This window comes from Fusarium tjaetaba, assembly GCF_013396195.1.
Source record: "Fusarium tjaetaba strain NRRL 66243 chromosome Unknown NRRL66243_c0000618, whole genome shotgun sequence".
NCBI lineage: Eukaryota > Fungi > Ascomycota > Sordariomycetes > Hypocreales > Nectriaceae > Fusarium > Fusarium tjaetaba.
The window spans coordinates 3,022-4,252 of record NW_023501814.1 but is presented as its reverse complement, the minus strand read 5'-3'; the positions used below and the strand labels follow the sequence as shown (position 1 = coordinate 4,252).

General features: G+C 52.8%; 1 protein-coding gene across 1 annotated transcript; it reads left to right on the top strand.

Moving 5' to 3' along the window:
* Positions 1-213: 213 nt before the first annotated feature.
* On the top strand, positions 214-1,003 carry FTJAE_14216 (VPS27-vacuolar sorting-associated; the record flags this gene model as incomplete). The annotated part of the gene is made up of 2 exons (XM_037347427.1): positions 214-432; positions 629-1,003. The coding sequence occupies 2 exons, from the start codon at positions 214-216 to the stop codon at positions 1,001-1,003; spliced, it is 594 nt and encodes a 197-aa protein (XP_037198777.1).
* Positions 1,004-1,231: the final 228 nt, after the last annotated feature.

The window sequence follows — 1,231 nt, the reverse complement described above, 5'->3', positions numbered from 1 at the left end:
CAGCAGCAGCAGCGCCCTACGCATCAACGGAATCAGTCATATCAGATCTCGGTTGGACCTCAGATTTCACCCATCAACACCAATGAGTCCACCAGCCCCGACTCCGCCTCCTCAACTCCCACTTCTCCCAGAGCGCATCATGCACGACAGACCCGGCCCATGTACATGCCCGCAGCTCTGCGCCCAAACTTGTTTCCTTCCAAGTCCAATAAAATGCCCATTGATGATGCTGCTTCTGCCTCCAGCATCGAGCCTGATGGCGCCTTGAGACGTACCAACAGCAGCCTCATCAACCTCCCTGGCATGTCCGTCTTCACCAACAAGCTAGCACGTGTTTCGACCGGCGATAGCACTCAGAGCAGCATTGACGGCGATTTCGATCCCGACATGTTCCCCGAAGTCAAGGCTCAGCCTACTCGCAAGCACTGGAAGGTCAGTAAAGCAGAAACGAACCGTCGCTCCATCTTCCTCGCACATCCATCACCTACTTGCATGCGCCATTGTCTCAGATCTATTCAACGCCCCGACTCGTACAACCCCAGACCCCCTCATGTCTCACCCCATCCCAGTTGCCAGCATATTTCGTGTTGTTTCTTTGCTACAGTCAGCTAACATTCTATTTCCGCAGCCCGATGCCGAATCTACTGTTTGTGATGACCCGACTTGCAAGCGGACTTTTAGCTATTTCACTCGACGTCACCACTGCCGAAAGTGCGGTCACATTTTCTGCGACTCTCATTCCACCTTTGCCGCTCCTCTCGATCATGATGCCAAGTTCAATCCTCGCGCTCCCCTTTTCCGAACCTGTCGTCACTGCTGTGAAGAGTTCAAGAGTTGGTATACACGTAATAGCAGCCGTGCTTCGAGTGCCGCCTCTTCGGATGCGCCCAACCCTACCCCCTCAACTCCTATCGGTACCGGTTTTGGAGACGCCTCCGAACTGCCTCGTGGCCCTGAACTCGCTGCCAGTGTGCCTAGGGATTGGAACTGGAGCACTTTCTGAGCAAAATACGACAATTTTGCTCGTTGTCGCCAGTATGAAACATCTGCCGACAACAAAGTTGTCATCTGAAGACGAAAATTTCTAGTACTTTGTCTTTCTCGACGTCGAGATTGAGATCATCCCTGCCTGCAGATACTCCTGTTTCAATGTCATGCTCGATTCAGACTTTGTTGGAGATTCGATACGCCAGCACATGGTTGCCCACCACGTTCCTTACGACACACCTGC